This window comes from Kogia breviceps, chromosome 1 (assembly GCF_026419965.1).
Source record: "Kogia breviceps isolate mKogBre1 chromosome 1, mKogBre1 haplotype 1, whole genome shotgun sequence".
In the NCBI taxonomy this organism is placed as follows: Eukaryota; Metazoa; Chordata; class Mammalia; order Artiodactyla; family Physeteridae; genus Kogia; species Kogia breviceps.
Genome location: NC_081310.1, coordinates 196,118,229 through 196,138,651, shown reverse-complemented (window position 1 = coordinate 196,138,651; position 20,423 = coordinate 196,118,229). Strand labels below are relative to the sequence as shown.

The following is a 20,423-nucleotide window of genomic DNA, read 5'->3' as shown; positions in this document are numbered from 1 at the left end:
ATTGCAGTCCATTAAGGATAATATTAGATTTCAAAGTCTTTTGCTCTGAAAAATACACTATTTACAATAAACTGCCAAAATAACTTAGGGGGAAAAAAAGTGGAATTTGGAAAAGTTCTTAAAATCCTTCATGTAGTTTTAATTATTTCAATTATTTCTCACTAACATGAGAGAAATCTTGCTGAAATCTAAGACACAACTTAAAAAGTTCTATCTCGCAATCTGTAATTCACAAATGCCTATATATTTTCAATCATTCCTCCATCACCAATGACCTAGTACCAAGCTCAAAATATGATACATGTATACATTTAAAGACTAGAGTTAAGACTAAAAGCACCATGTTTATTTTTGTTTGGCTACTGTCACTCCAAATAATGCTATTTAAGCACTGGAGAGGATAAATTTCTCTAAATACTCCTATGGGCACACATTTTAGAGGTCATGGCAAAGACAGAATTTAACTGCTGAGAGGAAGGGCTGAGGGAAAGATTCAGTTAATCTTCAGAAGGAAATACACTGTCGCTGGACCAACCCTCCCCCGCTCCAACACTCTCTGAATAAGTACAATGTTCCAGGAATGATGCCAGCCCCTGGGGTCACAAAGGAGAAGGGAGGGGGGAACCAACATTTCTTGAGTATTGCATGTGCTAGGAACTTACTAGGTCATTATGATTTCATCATCCCTCACACCACTCTTTTGTGGCGAGAGCACTAAAAATGAGGAAACAAAACTGAGAGGTTCAGTGTCTTGCTCGGGGCCACTTCTCTAGAAAGCAGCATAGCGAGGATTCTACCATAAGCCCAATTTCTAGGAAGTCTGAGACTCAGCCCCTGCCCCAAACATCTACACTGGAGCAGCTCAGAACTGGCGATCTGGTGGGAGCCATGGGCTCGGGGGCTCCTCCAGCCACAGGGTGACAGCAGGCTCAAGGTCTTTTCTTAACCTGGGGCGGGGTGGGTAGGCAGGAGGAGGAAAGGAGCAGCTCAGAGAAGAGGAAACACACACACATAAACAAAATAATGAAATAAATGTATGACAAAAACACAAAAGTGTCAGTGACTGCAGTGATATTTGCTCTGCTGAAAAACCAAGATGACTCCACAGAGCAGATGTGAAAAATCAACAGAGTCATATGATTAACCTTGCCTACACTGAATGAAGAGCAACAACCAAATTAAAAACAATACTCTAGGAGCAAGTAAAAGAAGGCAGTATTATGTCTAGATAACACTGCACTTTTAACCGAGTTTCCCATGGCTGATACAGCATTGCATCATTTCTCATTCACAGTTAATTCCCGCACAATATTGTATCCAGAAATTAACAGGTCACCATCTCCTGGCTATAGTGTTTTTGAAGGTATTTTAAACACACAGAACAGGGGCCTCAACCACAAGGTGATTAGAAAGTAAACACCAAATCCTGGCACTTCAGCTGAGGGCAGAGTATGCTTTAAAATACGGAACAAGCCAAACTCTGAATGTCTTGGCCGTTTCTGACCATCTGCCTTCTGTCTTTACGAACACAAACACCTGGAAAGGAGAAGCTGAGGAGTTCCTGGGCCAAAGACACAGGTTTGGGAGTTTCGCAGAGGTGAAATCTCAACGGGACAGGGTTCCTGGCTTTGATTCAAACACTTGTTCTGCCACCAGCTGTGTGACAGAAACCAAGTTAAGTATTTTTCTAAACCTCAGTTTTCTTGGCTGCAGAAAGGAAGAATACAGAACCTATTCTGAAGGACTGTTTAGGATGAAATAAGGTACGTGGTAATCACTGCGCATGACTCCTGGAGAAGGAACAGTTCCATTCGGGAGAGCCGACTGAAAAGGAGTGGGACACGGGATGATGGCACGGGTGGTAAGGAAAGTGAATCAGCTCCAGAGCGCCACAGGAATGAACTTTATTCTAAAGTACTTACAAGACAGGAGGAGGACAGGCAGCGCTCAGCAGGGAAACAACAGAGAACCTGGTGACTTGTGGAGAATCTCAGGAGCAAGTTACCAGGCTGCACTGGAGGAGCAGGAGCCTGGAGGCCGCTGCTCTATGCTGCCCTGCGGCCCCTGGATGCTTCATCTGTAACAGAGGGGCTGAAGAAGGTCTTTTTTGGAACTTCCCAGATTTTAACATTCTTTCTCTTTATAGACGTTTCTTAAAGGTGAAATTCTAAAGAATAGTCTTAAAAAACAAATAAATGGAAAGAATATTATACACTCCCTTCGAAAAATAAACAAACAATATAGAGCCACTGAACAATATAGCCAAACTGCCCCGGCCAATCACTGACTAGCCGCTGGAGAGGCTTCACTTACACCTTAGGGATTCAGGTTAGTGTTAATTTTCAGGCCTCTGTGAACGCTGCAATAGTTGATGCCACAGGCCTTTAAACGAAATCATGCATAGTTAATCAACCACACAGTTAACATGTATATGACCTCGCTTCTCAGAAACGAAAATCTTTCCTCCTGCTTTGTGTGTGTGAGTCCAGGTACCGGACATAGAGAACGCTAGGCTACCGTGGGTCTAAGCTGCAGGCCCAGTGTATCTGAAGGGAGGCTGACTCCTTAGGACTCGGCAGACAAATCCACTAATGACAAGATTCAGCTTAATGACACAGAATGAGTGTAACTCTGGCCACAACGAGAAAACCACTGGCAGATTCAGGAAACATAACTATCTGTCAGTTTAGAAAGACCCGTTCCAGCTCACAAGTAGAAACTGTTCAGGGCCACAGCGGAAATTAAAACTCTTCTTTTCACTTACTTCTAGAATCTTCACAGCCTTGAAAACAGAAAAACAATAAGTAAGGCTCTAACCTAGAGGGTGACAGAAAAAAACACTGTTCTATCCCTCTCACGTAGGTATTGGCGAACCCATTCACAAATGCTAAACTGAACTAGAAAGTACATGTGAAAGGTCAGCTATGGGTCAATTTTAACCAGATTCCTTCAAACAGTTCATTTTTTAAAAAAATAAATAAACAAAAACAACCTCAAGATCAGCTGCATCAGTATTAAGGGAAAAACATTTACAGAAAGTGCTTTAATACCTACTCAGTAGAATTTAGGTGCAGAAATGACAGCTTCCAATCCACAGGGCTCAACAGACCTTAACCCTGGTGATTTTTGAAGAGTAATTTTAAAGCTGTGTAAACAATAGTACACATATGCTTTTTTGGTTGCAATGATAAAGTAATGGAACAAAGAAGATCAAAGAGGCATACACCAAAGCATGTGAGATTACTGAGTTGGGAGCATTTCTGAGTGACTGCTCTTTTATCTAGAAACCTCAGCCAAGAACAAAGCTAGTGACTAAAAAATCAGCAAAAAGGCTCTGGGCAACCACAGTAGTGGCCCTCCAGCAATGGCCCTGGAGGACCTCGAAGCCCTCGCCCTGAACCTTAGCTGTCTGGCTTCCTCACAGTTCTGGATTTCCCAGTCAAACAACAGGTCTGAAAGAACAAATGAGACAGACTGTGTGATTTTAACACAGAGCAGTGGCACAAAAGAGCCTCACTGTAGAAGACTCCAAAACTTGGCAAACTATTGGGCTGGCCAAAAAGCGCCTTTGGTTTTTACGTACACATAAAAAGACGCATTTTTCATTTTCACCAAGGACTTTATTGAACAACGTCTTCACCCTTCTGTGCCACTGCCTTCTGCCATTTTTCAGGCAACTTCATAATTCCACCTTCCCAAGACGTTTTATCTTTTTGAGCAAAGAACTGTTCCAGGTGCCTTTTACAGTCTTCCAGGGAACTGAAATCTTTTGTAAAGACCGGAATAAGTGGAAATCTGAAGGTGCAATGTCCGGTGAATACGGCAGATGAATCAGAACTTCCCAGCCCAGGTGTAACAGTTTTTGCCTGGTTATCAAAGAAACACAAGGTCTTGTGTTATCCTGATGGAAGATTATGTGTTTTCTGTTGACTAATTCTGGAAGCTTTCGTCAAGTGCTGCTTTCAGCTGGTCTAACTGGGAGCAAGACTTGTTGGAATTAATCGTTTGGTTTTCCGGAAGGAGCTCATAATAGAGGACTCCCTTCCAGTCCCACCATATACACAACATCACCTTCTTTGGATGAAGACCGGCCTTTGGTGTGGTTGGTGATGGTGGTTCATTTCGCTTGCCCCACGATCTCTTCCGTTCCACGTTACTTACTACACAGTATCCACGTTTCATTACCCGTCACAATGTTTTAAAAATGGAACGTTTTCATTACATTTAGGTAGAGAATGGCATGCGGAAATACGGTCAAGAAGGTTTTTCTCGCTGAACTTACGTGGAACCCAAACATCAAAGTGATTAACATAATCAAGCTGGTGCAAATGACGTTCGACTCCGCTCTCTCCCACGTTGTATAACATCGATTGTTCTCAACTAACGCCTCGATTTGATCGCTACCAACTTCAACTGGTCTACCTGACCACGGGGTATCGTGTCCAGCAAGAAATCTCCAGCACGAAACTTTGCAAACCACTTTTGACACGTTCGATCAGTCACAGCACCTTCTCCATACACTGCACAAATCATTTTTTGTGTTTGGGTTGTGTTTTTTAACCTTTCTTGAAATAATAGAGAATAATATGCCAAAACTGTTGTGTTTTTTTCTTCCATCTTCAATATTAAAATGGCTACACAAAAATTCACCAATTTTGATAGGTCTTTCTTTAAACGCACGCTAATATGACAGCTACCACATACGATCTAACAAAATTGTTTTGAATGAAGTTAAAGACAACTAAGTGCTACTAGAGTCATCTTATGGAAAAAAACCAAACAAACCTTTTGGCCAATCCAACATCATGCAAACCAAAGATCTGAAACTCTCCACCGTCGCACACGATTTTGTGTGATGGCCACCAATGACGACGACTCAAGAGGCATCAAGTAAAGGTAGACGATTTGAGACACATGAAAACGTACACCTCATTCATGACATGGGGGGCGGGGGGGGGGCGGAATGGAGGAAAGTTAAGAGCCAAGCTTCCCCCAAATCCCTGAATAAGTAGCACTCCACAGTACTTGAGTAAGCTGGAATACACGACCCAACCAACACTATGGGCAGGGAGGAGGCGGGCCAACCAACAGACAGGACAGCAGGAGGGGCAAGAGGGGGCGGTCGGTGTAGTGACTTAAGAAGCCCAGAAAGTGACCAGCTACGGAGGAATAATCCGTCTCCTGGAGAAGAGAGCTGGTCGGGGCAGCGCTGCAGGACAGGAAATGGAACAGACGGCAAGAGACTTAAAAGAGCAATAGCTTCAAAGGTAGCCAGGGCTGACCCCAGGCCACCTCAGAGATCGGGCCTACAAGCAGCACGAGACCTTGCCCCCGAGGGGCCGGTGCCCTCCGACTCGACTGGGGCAGGCTGGGTCCATCTAGGGTGGAGCCAAGGAAGAAATACTCAGCAACCTGACAGGTCAGAATAAATCAGTCAGTATGGCGGTTACACATGACAATTCTGTTATTCAAATAAATGTTCTTTGTACCAAGAAAGCCAAATACACTCTACTTTATGCCAATACAAACTGACGGTATTTTATAAATCAAATGTCCTCAAATGTTACAGAAATAATCACAGTCACTACTAGCATATTTTTATACTCTCAATATTTTATAAAGTCCACAATCTAAATAAGTTGTAACTGATAGGAAAGGAAAGGAAGTAAAAATTAACTATTACAAAAAATTAAAAATAAGTACTATAATTTATTTTAGTAACATTTTGTGCAACAGTAAAATCCAACTGTGGCAGGCTAAAAAATGACCACCAGAAGATATCCACATCAAACCCCTGGAACATGTGATTGTGACCTTATTTGAAAAAAGGGTCTTTACAGGCGTGATGGTGATTAAGTTAAGGATTTCGAGATGAGGAGACACTTCTAGATTTTACCCAGGCGGGCTCTATACCCAGTGAGCAGCGTCCTTATAAAAGAGAGGCAGTAGGAAACACGGAACGGAGAAGACACAGACACACAGAGAAGACGGCAGTGGGAAGAGAAGCAGAGAAAGATGTGGCCATAAAGGAGGAGAGCTACGAGCTACTCGCTGCCGGGAGAGGCCACGAATGATCGTCCCCCTGTGAAGATGGAGGGCGCATGGCCCCAATGACACCTTGATTTCTAACTTCTGGCCTCCAGAACTAGGAGAGAATAAAATCTGTTGTTTTAAGTCGCCAAGCTTGTGGTAATTTGTTACAGTAGCCACAGGAAACCGATACACCGACCTTCAAACTTCGGGGGTAAAAAACTTTATCTAGGAGAGCTATAAAAAAAAAAAAAAAAAAGTATTCTGAAGTATACTTCAAACTAGTATAAGAAACACACACACTAGGACAAATATAAATTTTAATATTCTACAGTACATTTTAGAAGTTATGTTCACATGTGAGCCTTTTCAAAACTCATGGGCCCACTTTGTTCTAAGATTTAAACACTTACTTAGATTTTCAACCCTTTTAGCAAATGCTCACCCATTAGGGTTTTGCAAAGAGCAGGGACTCCATCACATTTATTACTGAACAAATAAATGAATGAATGATTTTATTAAAGCCTTTTCTTCGATGTAAAAAGGCTAAGGGCTTTTATCCTGACTTGCTAAGTACTTATTATGTTAATATTAATGCTTAAATATGGATTCACAGATGTTAAAATTCCAACTGATAGATGGTAAGTAGACAGTTTCCAAAACACCATGTAAACCTCAAAATATTTTACCAGTATTTAGCTTGGAAAAAAATCTTATGAGAAAGAAATTTCTTAAATTAGCAAAGGAACTTTCTCTAACTTTTGCCAAACAAAAGTAAAAGCTGAATCACACTCATCCATCCCTGCCGAGAGCCTAGGAGGAAGGATGGAGATACACAGCCAGGCTGCAGCATGAAAGCTTTTTAAAACTTGCTGAATGGCAAATCCCCCAAACTGAAGATTCAATGGACATTTCAAGAGGACTGTTGTGAGGCACTGGCCTCAATTCTAGACTACCCTCAAGTTTAAATTATTATGTGTATACAAATGTGACAGAGCGCAGCTATTTATCTGCAGGTGATAACCACACTTTTCTCACAGAATTGTTATAAAGATGAATTCATTCATAAAAAGCACTTAAACTTTTGCCTAACATATAAGCACTCAACCAACAAACACATTTTAATTTTGTTACGATTATTAATATTGTTGTTGTTATTAAGGACATCAGGCAACTGACCAACAGTTGATACCTAATAAAATGAAAATAAGAGTGATAAATTTAAAGTCCCCTGCCTGGCTGAAAATTCAGTCAAAAAGCTGAGAGCGGGAGATAAATGGCTTAGGAAAGGCAAAAATGCGAAGAAAAATGAAGCAAAGCAGGACAAAACACAAGAAACAAATGAATGTGATGTGCACACCCATGAAGGCTTGGACCGCACTGAGGTGGGCTTTCGGGACAACTGAAGTTAACTCCTTGACACTATATGCTGATCAAGTCTAACAAGCGCTGCTTTAGTGCAGGTGTCGCATTTTAAGACAGACAGACAGACAAAGCTGACCAGGAGGAGAAATAAAATGGTTATACATAAAAATCATCACACACACACACACACACGCACACACGCACGCACGCACGCACACACACACACGTATGTGTATAAAAAGTACACCATGGATGAAAATCGGAAACATTACCCTCGGTGAAAGAAACCAGTTACAAAAGACCACATATTGCACAATTCCACTTAAATGAAATGTTCATAACAGGGGAATCCATAGACATGGAAGGCAGAATATAATAATAAGAGACTAATGGCTGCCTGGGTGGGGTGAGGAGAGATGGGAGCTGGGGAGTGACTAATGAGCACAGGTCTCCTTGGGGGGTGAGAATGTTCCAAAGTTGGCCGTGGTGGTAGTTAACACAAATCTGAATATACTGAAAGCCATTAAACTGTACGCTTTAAATATGTGAACCATACAGTACGTGAATTATATTTCAATAAAACTATTACATTTAAAAGAGATAAAAGAAAAGAAATGGCTAGAGAAACTTGAGAGTGGCTCACGATGAAAAGCAAAGTGGGGCCACAGTGAGACGAGCTGAATGCGGAACACAACAGACCGGAAGCTCTTACAGCCAGACTCCTGGGTGAAAAAAATGAGCAAAAATACAATCACTACGACAATAGTAAGGAATGAAGATGACATTCCCAGAGGCTGATAATGTAAGTGGCCTTTTATCTCCTCACCCACCCCGGAGAACCTCTGATAACGCTCTCTGTTATATTCAGGGGAAGGAACAGAGGCATAAAGTCAACTTCAAGTAAAAGCTACAGATTTTCTACAAAGGAATAAAATATGAAAGTATGAAATTTAAAAAGTCATCTTCAAACAAGACAAAATGAATTACGTCATATAATTTGTGTGAGAAGTGTTGTTTCGTGTAACTTTTGAACAGAAGTGAATGTCTGAAGTTCTCAGCCCAAAGGGAACCACATTCGTAAGTTTCTAAAAAAAAAAAAAAAAATTTTTCTCAAAAAAAAGTTCAAATTATTTCTAACTGGTCAAAGCACAATAAATAAAAACTCAAATTTGTATATTATTATGCTGATAAGCAGTTGAAAAGGTCATGGTTACACCAGAAAACTTCACTACATGGTCTCTTTCAGCAATTTCACTTCCAGTATCATTAACAATATAATACGAGGTAGAGTCCAATATCCTGTTACAACATAAATAAAACCCTAGCAGGTGCTTGTCAAGACTGATTTAAATAAGGTGTTCTTGTAATTACTGGATTTCCATACAAAGAAATCATATAGCATTATCAACTATTACTCTTTTCAACCAAAATCCTGAGACAAAAAAACCACCACCCTACAACCAATGAATGGGGACTAATCTAATGGAGAAATAGTAAAAAGAGAAGAATTTAAGCAAAGAGTGTGAGTGTGGAATGAATTTCAGAAGAATCCTGATCATATACCTTAGGCAAAGTATAAAAAAAGGGCCTCCTGGCAATGTCTTATTTGGGAGCCGGAACAGACTCAACATTCATTAAAGTCCGAAGCACTGCAAAGCTAATCCAGGGCCAGATGCTTTACTGAAGTCCATTTACAAGGAACAAATAGAAGATCTCTGACAGAAATTCTACAGACTTAATTTTTTAGAATGAAAGAGAGGAAGATGAAAATGATTCTTAGAGTAGGCTTATCTGCATACTCTGCTATGCCAACTTTACAACAAGTTCTGGGTGATCAAATGTGATTTGGACTTGGACCTGATTTACTTATTCCATCATTCAACAAATATTTAGTGCCTCTCTACCCTGTACCAGACATCGGGCTATAGCGCAGAAAACAAAGATGATTAATACTCAACGGTTAACAAATAGTGATATTTATAGATCAGAGATAAAAACCACCGATTAAGCTACTGGAGGCCTTTCATCCTTTGTTGAAGGAGATGTGGGTGTGCATAAATAAGTAAGCAAACACATACACACTCTCTTGAATATGTAAAAAGCTTAATCCAAACGTCTAACAGCCATCCATATTTCAGGGAATAAAACTGTCCAGGCAAAGGTGAAATCTTTGCTGCATGATTATAAATTTTACTTATACAGAGTGAAAATATATATGTTTAGTGTTAGCAAGAGAAGGTAAACGTAAGCATGCAAACAAGTTTCTGAGAAAGAGAAGTCAAAGAATTTGAACTTTATTTAGAAAATGGGAAAGATACCTGAGCTCAAATAATAAAATCCAGTATCAATTTAGGAAAAATAAGTCAGCATGGTATATTCCAGAAAACCCTAGTCTCAAACCAAAGGGCTCTGGGGCAGTTTCCAAGCATATACATAAAGGTCTATTTTATAAAAGGCCAAATAAATGTACGCCTTTAAGGATGGCTGAATTAATTCCATTAGAATAATATGGGCCATTTGTATGTTATATCGCGATTATGCTTAAAATTTACATATATGCTAAACGTGTACAATAAGCCTAATTAAAATTTCATTTGGAGAAACATATACCTGGTACAGCACACACAGAAACATTTCTATGTAAGATATTCCAGAGATAGCACCATTGCGTTGTCATATTTTAATATGTTATTTTATATATATATATAACATAAATTTATGGATAAAACAATTTTGCATTCACAGGTATTCACAATTTAAAATAGTAAAATATAATAAAACCTATCTTTGCTGACACACATTAAGGAGCGTGCCTGTGGTTACGAAGCATACCCTTCCCCTTGCAGTGAGAGAGGCCAACACATTTATTACATCTTCCTCCTCTCTATCAGTATAAAACTGTTTTTTACGTAAGAAGTAAAAAGATAAGAAATACATTTGAACATGAATGAGCACACGAAGAACTGTTTACCTAACTAGTCTGCAAGTTCACTGCTGAATCCAAAGTATCATCATGTGGCCATGAAAGTAAGATATTTATACATTAACTACTTTTGTGATTCTCCAATGACAGCTCTGCTATTAAAACTGTATGTGGCTCAAGTTTTATACAACCTGAGAATCATCTGCACTACTTTAAAATGGACTAAACACTCCAAACAAAAGGTGGAGCTTGCCAGACTGGATAAAAAAGCAAGAAACAACTGAAAAGCTTAGAGTACACAAGAGAGGTCCTTTAAATAAAAGAAAATATCAGGATTCAAAGTAAGAAGCTGGAAGAAGATATACCACATGCAGACAACAGGCATAAGAAAGCCAGAGTAGCTGTATTAATTTTAGACAAAACTGAGTTCATGACAAAAGAGTACTACTAGACACAAAAAGGGTTACATCAAAAAGGTTAAAGGGTCACTACACGGAGAAAGATAAATATTATGAACCTTCATGTACCTAATGATACAATTTCCATACATATGAAGCAAAAACTAACAGAACTAAAAGGAGAAATAACCAAATTCACAAGACTTTAATACATCTCTCTGAGTAACCGACAATACAACTAGATAGTAGGACAGAGAAGATGTGAATCATAATATAAACCACCTCAAAGAAGCTGACAATTATAAAACAGTACACCTAACAACTGCAGAACATAAGTTCATTACAAGTGTACACGGAACATTCACCAACATAAATCACATGCTGAGCCAAGAAACAAGTCTCAGATTTCAAAAGATTGAAATCTTACTGGGTACTCTTTGACCACAGCAGAACTAAATTAGAACTCAGTAACATTCCAAAAGGAGGGGGGGGGGGGAAGAGGGGTGGAGGGGAGAGAAGAGGGGGGCGGGGAGAAAGAAGTCCCTGGTGATTAAACAATTTAATTCCAAACAATCCATGGGTAAAAGAAGAAATCACACATAAAAATTTTTTTTAATTTTTAACAAAATAACAGAATGTTCCATTCTAATTACAAATTAGAATTTGTGATAAAATCAGTTATCTAAGATCCCATTTTTGGAAGCTGGGGGAAAAGTAATCAAATTAACTCAAAATAAGTAGAAAAGAAATAATAAAAATAAGATTGGGAGATCAATGAAATAGAAAGCAGACAGAGAAAAATCAATGAAACCAAATGCTACCTATCTGAAAAGATCAATAATACTGATTGATAACCTTCTACTTAGCATGATTAAGAGGAAACAAATTAGCAATATGAAGAATGAAAAGTCAAAATTACAGATCCCTATAGATATTAAAAAGATACTACAGAAATAATTCCTAATTTTTACCAACAAATTTGATATCCCAGATGAAATAAATAAAACATTTAGAGATCAACAGATTACTAGCGACACATAACAAAATATAAAATCTGAATAGGCCTATGTCTATCTGTACCTTTGTAACAGAGAAGAACAAACCTGACTCCGTATCAGACCTCTACCTTTAGCTCTAACACCTGGGCTCTGTTACCTGTGCTGAGTCAGGCTGGCTCTTCACCTTTGTAAAAGAATGTTGCCTACAGCCTGAAATCTATATGATAGCCCATTCTCAAGGCCCTGACCTTTCAAGGTATAACATTTTCCCATTCGTATAGAGGTAAAAAGTTGCAGAACAGAAAATGACACCTGTATTGTTGGAGGCTTGTGAGAACATTGTGAGGAGATCTAAGTGGACAGACAGCTGCAAGAACAAAGGATTCTGGCACCAGTAAGTCTTCAACAAGCAGCCACCCCCCTCCCTTTTGGTATAAAAGAAGCCTGAATTCTAACTCAGGTGAGGCGGTTCTCTGGGACACGAGTCCACATCTTCTTGGTCTGCCAGCTTCCGGAATAAAGTCACTATTCCCCTCTCGATTTATTGGCCTGTTCTGTGGTGAGCAGTACAAACCTGGTTTCAGTAACACTCGTTAAGTTTCCATTAAAAAAATTTAGTCCCAGACGGCTTCACTGTCAATTCTATCAAACATTTAACAAAGAAAAAAGATCAATCCTTTACAAACTCTTTAAGGGAAAAAGAGAGTAGGAGGAAATATTTCCCAACTAATTTCTGAAATCAGTATTACTCTGATATCAAAACCAGACAAAGATATTACAAAGAAAGAAGACTACAGCTCACTATCCCTCATGAACACAAATGTAAAAGTTTTTAACAAAACAATAGCAAACTGAATCCAACAATACAGAATGCCCAAGCAGGATTTAATCTAGCAATGCACAGTTGGTTTAACATTTGAAATGAATCAATGTAATTCACCATACGAACAAATAAAGTATATAACAACCACATGATCATTTCATTAGATACAGAAGAAAAAAAAACAGCATCTGACAAAATTCAATGGCCATTCATGGTAAAAACCTCAACAAACTTGGAAATAAAAGGGAACATTCTCGGCTTGATTAAACACCAACAAAAAACCTACATTGTACGTAACACTAAATGACTGAATGTTTTTCCTTAAGATGAGAAAGAAAGCGAAGATGTCCATCCTCCTCATTTCTATTCAGTACTGTACTGGAGGTTCAAGCAAGTGCAAGAAAGCACAGAAAAGAAATAAAACACATAAATCAGAAAGAGGTAAAGCTCTCTTTATTTGCAGATGACATGACCGTGCACACAGAAAATCCTAAGGAACCAACCAGAAAGCTACTAGTGTTGACCGTGTACTCTTTGTATAAAATAATACAAGGTAAACTCATAAAAACTGATTGTACCTCTATCCTATCAATGAACATGTAGACAATGAAATTTTAAAATACTATTTTATTAACAATAGAATCTTCAAACAATAATTACTTAAGGGATAAATTTTACAAAATATGTAAAAACTTGTACAGTGAAAACTGCAAAGTCTTACTCAAAAAAATTAAAGAAACCTTTTTTAAAAAGGGAGAGATACTATATCATGTTCATGGATTCGAAGATTCAAATTGTTAAGATGTCAAGTCTTCCTAAACAGATCCACAGATTCAATGCAATCTCAATCAAAATTCCATCGAAGCCTTTTTTAAAATAGAAACTGACAAGCTGACTGAAATTTATATGGAAATGCAAATGACCTGAAAGAGCCAAAGCAACCTTGAAAATAAGTACAAAATAGAAACACTTATACCACCTGAGTTCCTACAAAGCTACAGTATTCAAAATACTGAAGTACTGGTTAAAAAAAAAAAAAAAAAAAGATATAATATTAGATCAGTTAAACATAATAGAATATTTTTTTTAAAAACCCCAAACATATACCATCAGTGCTTGTTCAATAGAGGCATCAAGGCAATTCAATGAGAAAAGACTATTTTCAACAATTTTGGCTCCAACAACTGACATCTGTGTAGGAAAGAATGAACTTTCCCCTCTACCTTGCATCACATGCAAAATTAATTTGAAATGAACAACAGGTCTAAATGTAAGAACTAAAACTTCAAGAAGAAAGCATAGAAACAGTCTTTGTAATCATGGGATGATCAAAGAAACTTTCATAAAAGGAAAAAGATATACCAGACTTCAGCAAAATTAAGTATTTTACTCTTAGAAACTCATCATTATAAAAAAAAAGTCATAGTATGGGAGAAAATATTTACCATACATGTATCAAAACACTTGTATTTACAATATAAATTCTTACAAATAAATCATACTAAAGGCCACATAATTCAGTTTTTTTAAATTAGGCAAAAGCTACTTCACAAAAGAAGATATACAAATGGGCTTTAAGACATGAAAAGACACTCAACATCACCAACAGTCAGGAAATTTAAATGAAAACCTCAATGACAAATCACTCCACATCCATTAGAATGGTTAAAAATTTTAAAGACTGAAAACATCAAGTCTCGTGCAGGATGTTGAAGAACTGAAATTCTAACACACTACTGATGGGAATGTAAAATGGTACAGCCACTGTGGAAACCTGTTTGACAGTTTCTTAAAAAGCTACCTGCACATATACATTCCTGCAACTTCATTGCTAGGTATTTACTCAAGAGAAATGAAAATATATGTTCTACAGAAAGGCTTGCATAACAAGGTTCATAACGGCCAAAAGCTTGGGGGAAAATAAATGTCCATCACCAGGTGAACGGATAAAATATTATGAATATCCATACACTGGAATACTACTCAGCAATAAAAAGGAATGCGCTATTGATAATGCAACAACATAAATCTACTGTAATATTACTATGCTGAAAGAATCCAGACCCCAGGTATTACATACAATATTATTCTATTCATGCAACATTCTAGAAAATGCAACTAATCTATAATGAGAGAAAACATATCAGTGGTTATCTGAGACCGGAAGCAGCAAAGGATTATATATAAAAGGGCATGAGGCAACTTTTGGAGATGCTGGAAATGATTTCTACCTTGAACACTGTAGTAGTTTCATTGGCACACACATCTGCAAAAGCTCATCAAATTGTATACTTTAAACCAGAGCAATTTATGATACAGAAATTACACCCCAACAAGTTTTTTAAAATACACACTGAAACTCTCATTTGCGAATAATGAAGAAAAAAGTCAAAACAAGTAATCCTGAAGACCTTATATTTTAAAACATGTACATATATTTGTCAAAAAGAACTAACAGTTTAAAAATGTTTTATTAGTGACTACAGTTTTAAACATTAAACTATTTATTTAAATGCGTTTTAATTCAAATAATCCTACTGGGATATTAAACATACTCTAACGTAGCCGTACTGCAGACTCCGTATACTTTAAATTTCTACATTGTACTGGGAAATAGAATAAACCTGTGTCGATTTCCTAAGCTGATAAATGCCTAACCTTGTTTTGACTCTACGCTACGCTCTAAGAAACAACAAATACTTCTCACATGACGATGCATTTATCTTTTTATTACTTAACATAGCTCAAAACCCCCTTACTCCAAGGAAGTCAAAATATACATTAACTTCTCTCAAGATTTTTCCAATCACTCCACTTCTCATTAAAGAAAGTGCCTACAGTTTCTGTGAGCCAGTACAACAATGAAGTTTAAAAATTAAAACAGCCACTAAAAGTTTCTTTTCATCACAAAATGAGCACACAACTCAGTCTTTCGATGGCTAAATGCACTTGTACTGTATAACCCGACACCTGAGCCATCCTGGGCTCACCTAGGCAGGAAGATTTTCAAACGATGAGAAGGTACCTTCTCAGAAACAAAAACTCATAAAACCAAAACCCTCTGGCAATGCTTAAGGAAACTTCAGAAGGAACTTGCTACAAAGGATCAAAGGCAAAAATATCCCAAATTATTTCTGTACAGAAGCATGTTCTACAGAATCCTGAGAGGGGTTGGAATAAGAGAGAATAAATTAGATAAATTCAGGAAAGTGCTAAAAACAGACATTTAATTAAATATGGCAACAACTTTGTTACTCAAAATTCAACTGATCAGCGGAGTCATGAAAGGAGAAATTTCTTCATAAAGCTTTTATACAAAAACCCAACAGAAAACAAACTCATATCAAAGAGTTACTTTAAATATACACACATTTTTTAGGGTATTCTGAATTCACAGACCTACATCTGCCATAGCCACTGTTTGCGGTATCATCAGTCTCTGTGTCTCAGTTTTCTCATCTGTAAAAGTAATCTCAAAGGCCCCTTCTGGCTCTATCACTATATGTTCAGAATAAGGATTCCTTATAACAACAAAAGTTCGAAGTATCAAATAGGTGAGAAAGTAAATGGGAATATGAAAAATCATTCACTTATTTAGAACACGGCAGCAAGATGAAATCAACCTCCAACATATGAGACTATTATAACGTTATGTGATACTCAAGAAACACAACTAGACCAGGAATAAAATTCAACTGTGTCGTTCAGATATCTACACGTTTCCCCGGAAGCAAGAAAGATCCCTCAGCTGGGATCTGTTATCAACTTTTTGCACTGCTGGCATTCAAACAAGTCGTGTGGGCTTTCTACGCCTCGGATTCTTACCTATTTAGAGATGGAACGGATGATTTTGAAAGTCCCTTCCAACTACAGCGCCCTCTCAAGAAAAGGACACGCAGAAAGGGCGCTCACATTACACCTAGTGAGCCATCAGAAGAGCCGCGCAGCCTCATGCTCAGTACCCTACGTAAGTACACGTAACCCTGCAGACTACTAACACATCAGAGATCCATAAAAGTTCATTATTACTTCAGATCTGATGATTTCACATTCGTAAACGCCCAGAAGAAGAATTATTTCAAGGAACTTTAAGATACATTAATTCTCCTGTACAGCCCTGTAGGATATACTCCAAGGTCAAAAAGGAGTGTCCGAAAAAAAAAAAAAGTGAACAGGTTTCAGGAATCCTACCTGTTTGCAGCCGTTCGAGTTTTGTCACTCTGAGCTGCGATGGAGTCGCAGGGTCAAAGCAGATGAGTGTCCGTGCAGGACATCACACAAGCAACTCAGCGCCATTACACTCGTGTGCTATGCTTTACTTTCGATTTTTTTAAGGATCGCTATTTTTCTTTAAACTTAATTTTGTCTTATAATCGTGGTTCCAAAGCCAAATCCATAAAAACCAAATTTGTTCAAAGAAGTCAAGCTTTTTCTCTATTCCCTCCATGCCCTTCCGAATACATTAAGGGGAAAAGCGTGGCCTCTGGCTTCACATCTTGAGTGTATGACCCTGGATCGTGACTTAACTGCTCTCAACTTATTTCCTGGGTCCACGTGGTGGTGACGGTGGAGCCTCCTGCAGAGCGGTGTGGGGAGGCTTCAGAAGGATCACTGTGCCTCGTGTTCAGCTTGGTGAGGTCTCAGTGAAGGTTAACCACTAGGCACGAGGCTCTCAGCAGAGGCTCGCCACAATCCTGAAGCACAGACGCAGATCAGGAGGTGAACCTGGAGGCGCCGCATCGCTGGCCAAGGTCATGGAGCCCTACCACCAGGACCGCGACTCAAATCTTACAGTACTTACTGCTCAGATGCCAGGCCCCTTCACGTCCCATGATCATCACATGGTCCCTGTGCCAGCACAGGAGAAAAACGAACTTTCTTCCCACCCAGGGCAACTTCAAAGGACTCACTGTGTTCAGCGCGCTGAGGGTGGTGTCATCCCGCGAGGCCGCGACGCAGCCGTCTTCCGTGGAGCCTCCGTCACACATCCCTGCAAAGGCCGCCATACTCCTGGGGAGACGCGAAGGGAAAACGGCGGTGTGGACATTTCACCCCTCAGTTTCCAGAGCACATCTTTAGCCCAGACCAAATCCCACTACTACATGCGTGAGCCCTCAGCCTCGCGCCTGCTCTTGTTTAAAACAAAACAAAAAAACTTAAGTTCCTCTGCAGTTCACCCTTCACTCACTGAGAAAAAGGAACATTATTTTCATTCAGCTCCGTCTGTCATTTCTTCCCATGCCTTATCAGTGCTCCGATTTTAGTCTTGGGGGCATGAGTGATCTAAAGCTATTTGCCACAGCAGTCGGCTGGGTTACAATGTTTTGAAAGAAAAGTCTCCAGAAAATATCTAAAATTAAATCCGCTGAAACTTTACTCCATTCCTTTCATACTATACATCAGCTACACCTCTAAGCAAATTGAAAGTGGAAAAGAGGTGAAAAGAACTCTTAGTAGTCCCCCCTCCCCTGAAGCCTCCAGCCCTACAGCAGCCTCCAAGCTGCACTGCTGACCACAGAACAGCCAGAGCTAATATTCCATCACCACCCTGTTTCAGCGTTTCTGTTGCATGTTGTTGATACTACAGCGAGTGAGTCCCAGAAAACCCCTGCAGACAAAGGAAGGCTCTGCCTGCACTATGGTGTGTCTGGGACAGACTTAAACTTCTCATTTTGCAGTCTCGGCATTTTCAGGTTAGCAAGTACTCATATAGGTAAGCCCCCGAAACATAAAGTTTAGGTTAGGAACCAATGAACAGCTACAGAGTAAAGAAATCTGTAAAGGAATTTTAAGGTAAGCTGAATGAGCCAATTACTCCGCTGTATTAAGAGGTGTTGATAATTGCATGCATGACTTAAGATGTTTTCCTTCTGAAGACTTCTAAGATCTAATGCGGGGCAAACACCAAGGAGAAAAAGGCGATTTTACCATGGTAAGCTATGTTTCTCTGGTAACAAGGATCAGGGCTCTGATTACAGAGAGTATAACAAAACATAAAGACAGAATGCCCAATATATAAAGAGAATTTCAGGGGAAAGGAGAAAGTTTGTTGCCCACTAATCAATTCACAAAGCAGAATGGCGTGGATCCCTTTTACCTTGCTGCCCTCAAGTACATAAGGAGGTCACAGTCATTGACTCCAGGCATCCAGACCAGTTCCTCATGTTGGGTCACAGTGTCACCATCGGGAGAAGGGAATGGTTGCAAATCGGGAAGTTTGGCCTGTAAGACAGGGACGAAGAAGTCACAATCAAGGCACACTTAAAGAGCTGCCTGGGCTTCCCTGGGGGCGCAGTGGTTGAGAATCCGCCTGCCAATGCAGGGGACACGGGTTTGAGCCCTGGTCTGGGAAGATCCCACAAGCCACGGAGCAACTAGGCCCGTGCACCACAACTACTGAGTCTGCGCGTCTGGAGCCTGTGCTCCACAACAAGAGAGGCCGCGACAGTGAGAGGCCCGCGCACCGCGATGAAGAGTGGCCCCCGCTCGCCCCAACTAGAGAAAGCCCTCGCACAGAAACGAAGACCCAACACAGCCAAAAATAAATAAATAAATAAATAAATCTTAAAAATAGCTACCAAAAAAAAAAAAAAAGCTGCCTGTGCAGGCAGGCCTTGGGGACAGATGCAGTAGCTTACTAAGCCTCTTTCTTTTGGCAGTGCTGAAATAACAGGAAAATCATGAGTCACTGAAGCTGGCCTATCACACATTTCAGGATCATTTCGCCACAGAAGATTTCACAATGGACTGCTCGATCTCTACTTAAGGAGAAGCAAACAGTGCCAAATTAAACCAGTGCCAGTACGGTCCTCAGAGGGAGAAAGAAATGGGCACGTGTGAATAAAAGAAATGATAAAACAAAAAAATGTTTCAGGAAATAAGAGCTGCTTGATAAAGAAGGGAGAACCACACACATTTCCTATATAATAATATGTTTACAAAGAGATATATACAAATAGTGGAACCTCACCTAAGGACAGGTGCTAAAAAACAAACTGAACTACCCTACTAAACGAACGCTGCTTTCCAGAGAGTCAGTATCGATGAGTCAGGTTGAACATCCAAAAGAGCCATCACGGTAACATTAAAAACACAGCTGAAGGGACTTCCTTGGTGGTGCAGTGGTTAAGAATCTGCCTGCCAATGCAGGACACGGGTTCGAGCCCCGGTCTGGGAAGATCCCACATGCCGCGGAGCAGCTAAACCCATGCGCCACAACTACTGCAGCCCGCGTGCCCTAGAGCCCGTGCTCCGCAGCAAGAGAAGCCACCGCAATGAGAAGCCCGCGCACCGCCACGAAGAGCGGCCCCCGCCCGCGTAGTCCCCACGACTAGGGAAAGCCCGCGCACAGCAACAAAGATGCAACACAGCCATTCATTCATTCATTTAAAAAACCACAGCTGAACTAAAATGATGGTGACGGAAATGAGATGAGCAGTGGTTTCTTGAGAAGGGCAGGAAGGAACTTTCTGGGATGACACACGTCTGTGCCTCGCTGTGAACTGTCACAGCACACTGAACAGTATTCACAAGGTATCAACAGGTCACTGTACGTAAAGTACACCTCAATTAACAAATTTTTTTGAAAGATCTGAACAGCAGTGCTCAACAACCAAGATTCTAAGCCAATTCTGCTAGCGATTCAAACACCTCCAGCATTTTCTCATCCTCCGCTGCTGGGGCAGAGCGAGCGTAAACGGGTACCGTGACCACCCAGAGGCCTAAGGACAGTCAACCACCCGCAAAACACACGTGTTCTTATTTTCTCAAATTACAGACAAGGTCACGTTAGTCTAATATTTTAAACTAAAAGCTCCAGTGTCCACAGAACCTAGGCAAAAACTGTAAATGAATGAAGAAGGCAGACTGTGTACAGCGAATGGAAA

General features: G+C 39.8%; 1 protein-coding gene across 8 annotated transcripts in view; it reads right to left on the bottom strand.

The window, feature by feature from the left end:
- Nucleotides 1–20,423, bottom strand: part of RERE (arginine-glutamic acid dipeptide repeats) — a 418,432-nt gene that overhangs the window by 104,801 nt on the left and 293,208 nt on the right. For all 8 annotated transcript variants that reach the window (XM_067018162.1, XM_067018153.1, XM_067018161.1 and 5 more), the window contains 2 exons: nt 18,635–18,759; nt 17,448–17,547 (listed from right to left, as the gene is read on the bottom strand). In XM_067018162.1, coding sequence (XP_066874263.1) covers nt 17,448–17,547; nt 18,635–18,759 — 225 coding nt within the window. The remainder of the gene's footprint in view (nt 1–17,447; nt 17,548–18,634; nt 18,760–20,423) is intronic.